Source organism: Morus notabilis, unplaced genomic scaffold (assembly GCF_000414095.1).
Source record: "Morus notabilis unplaced genomic scaffold, ASM41409v2 Scaffold248, whole genome shotgun sequence".
Lineage (NCBI taxonomy): Eukaryota > Viridiplantae > Streptophyta > Magnoliopsida > Rosales > Moraceae > Morus > Morus notabilis.
The window spans coordinates 276,112-278,016 of record NW_010374042.1 but is presented as its reverse complement, the minus strand read 5'-3'; the positions used below and the strand labels follow the sequence as shown (position 1 = coordinate 278,016).

The following is a 1,905-nucleotide window of genomic DNA, read 5'->3' as shown; positions in this document are numbered from 1 at the left end:
AAAAAGATCACAAAAAAAAAAAAAAAAAAAAAAAAAAAAAAAAAAAAAAAAAAAAATCCACAAAAACACAAAATAACACATGCCCATATACGTGAACATACAAAATCACTAACAGAAAAAAATAAAATTTACGTAATTGTGAAGCATACATGGGAAGAACTCCAAAGCTCGAGATGAGAGGGAGAGACAAGGAGTAAGAGGCGATTGATGACTTTCAGATATATGACCCGCTGAGAAGGACCCATAACTTGTTCCAGTGGGATGACCTGTGGCCATCCATATGCCATATACATCTTCTTCTTCTTCTTCTGCTTGGTGACTTCCAATTATAATTCTACGATTTGGGTTTTTTCAGAATTACTGATTAGTTGAGATCCGAAGAACAAAATAGAGAAATTGGATCGGAAGGGCATTAGATTTTTTTGTATAAGGAGAGATCTGATTCTGAAGGCGTTTGCTCACCCATTTCAGGTGGATCTCGCATTTGCCACTGTTCCCTCACAACTTGGGACTTGGGACCTGTTTTTTTTTCATTACTTTTCCCTTTTTTTTCTCGTTTATTTTTTAGGCACTCAATTTTAATTTTAATTTTTGTAGGGTAGTTTTAATTTCATTTAAAAAAAATAAAATGTGAAAAATAAAAGATTATTGACGTCAACGTCTTCCAATCCTTTTAAGTTCATGCTCCAACGTCCCAAGAAAAAAACATTAGGCATCATATGTTAAGAAAAATTCTCTATGACCTACGCAAAATAAAGGAGAACGAAAATAATGAACCAAAAATAAAAGCAAATCACATTAAAAATTTTATATAAGTTCACTAATTTAATTACATTCTATTTCTGTCGCTGTAAATTTTATTATATTATTAAAAAAATTTAATATAAAAAATTACTTAATCATTCACTAGTATTTCTTTCACAATTAACAATATTTTTCTCAGCCTCTTTTACTCTCAATTTCCTTTGGAAATTTGTCTCCCTAAAACCCTATACTGATAGGTATTTATAGGAAACCTCAAACTAGGAGAAAGGCCCACAAAAAACCTAAAAAAAATGCACAAAACCACGATCTGTCACCGCCTTGGCGCATTCTCTTTTTCATTGCTTTTCTTCTCCACGTGATTAGGCTCCACTTCGTCTAGCATAACCCTTGCACCACCCTATTATATAGCAAAAGAGATTTATTTTTTTTTTTCTTTTCGTTTTGCAACTATTGAAAAGGTATGTCGTGTTTTAAATAATTAATCGTACTTGACGTATTTAAGAATATATTCCTAATACTTTGAGAATGTTTGTTGAAACATGACAAAAAGTATTTTGTATCCTTTTATATTTTTTAATTTATTGTCAAATTTATTTATGAAAACCTAAAATAAAATAAATAAATAAGATATGAAGCTACAAGTATTGCTATAAGACACTAGTAGTGCAAAGCACTATCCACTCATAGAAGGTGAATCCCGTAATGTGGGATCCACAGATGGATCTCACTTTTTATTAGTGATGATGCTTAAATCGGTTGTGCCTTTAAGCATTTTCCGGTACTCATCTATAATAATGTTGTTAGCACGAGGCTAAATCGAGGGTTAGGTCAGGTCGATAGGGTGAGGCAAGGATGGATAGGCAACAGGGTTGGGTGGGTGGGGTGAGGTCTAGGCACAGAGCTTATTGTAAATAAATGCGACTAGGGCAACAGGCTCCAACACCGGCTCCCGTACATGGACATTTTGAAGGAGATGGGAAAGGGAGAGGGGAATTGGTGAGTATACACATGCTATTCCAAACACAAAGCATAAAAATATATGAAAAAAAACACATACCTCGAAGACTTTTCTTCCACATACTCAGTGAGCGGGCCTTTCCCAACCCCTTGGGACTTCCTTGATGACTCAGCTTGTGCAGC

At 34.2% G+C, this 1,905-nt stretch overlaps 1 protein-coding gene across 2 annotated transcripts in view; it reads right to left on the bottom strand.

Moving 5' to 3' along the window:
• The window catches only part of LOC21404324 (RAB6A-GEF complex partner protein 1), an 11,763-nt gene extending 11,216 nt beyond the window's left edge, over positions 1–547 (bottom strand). The window contains exons 1-2 of one of the 2 annotated variants that reach the window (XM_024176427.1): positions 463–547; positions 150–334 (exon numbers count right to left, since the gene is read on the bottom strand). In XM_024176427.1, the coding sequence (XP_024032195.1) occupies positions 150–293 (144 nt within the window). In that variant the 5' untranslated portion in view covers positions 294–334; positions 463–547. Of the gene's footprint in view, positions 1–149 lie in introns of both variants that reach the window. The other variant, XM_024176426.1, reaches the window with a different exon arrangement.
• Positions 548–1,905: the final 1,358 nt, after the last annotated feature.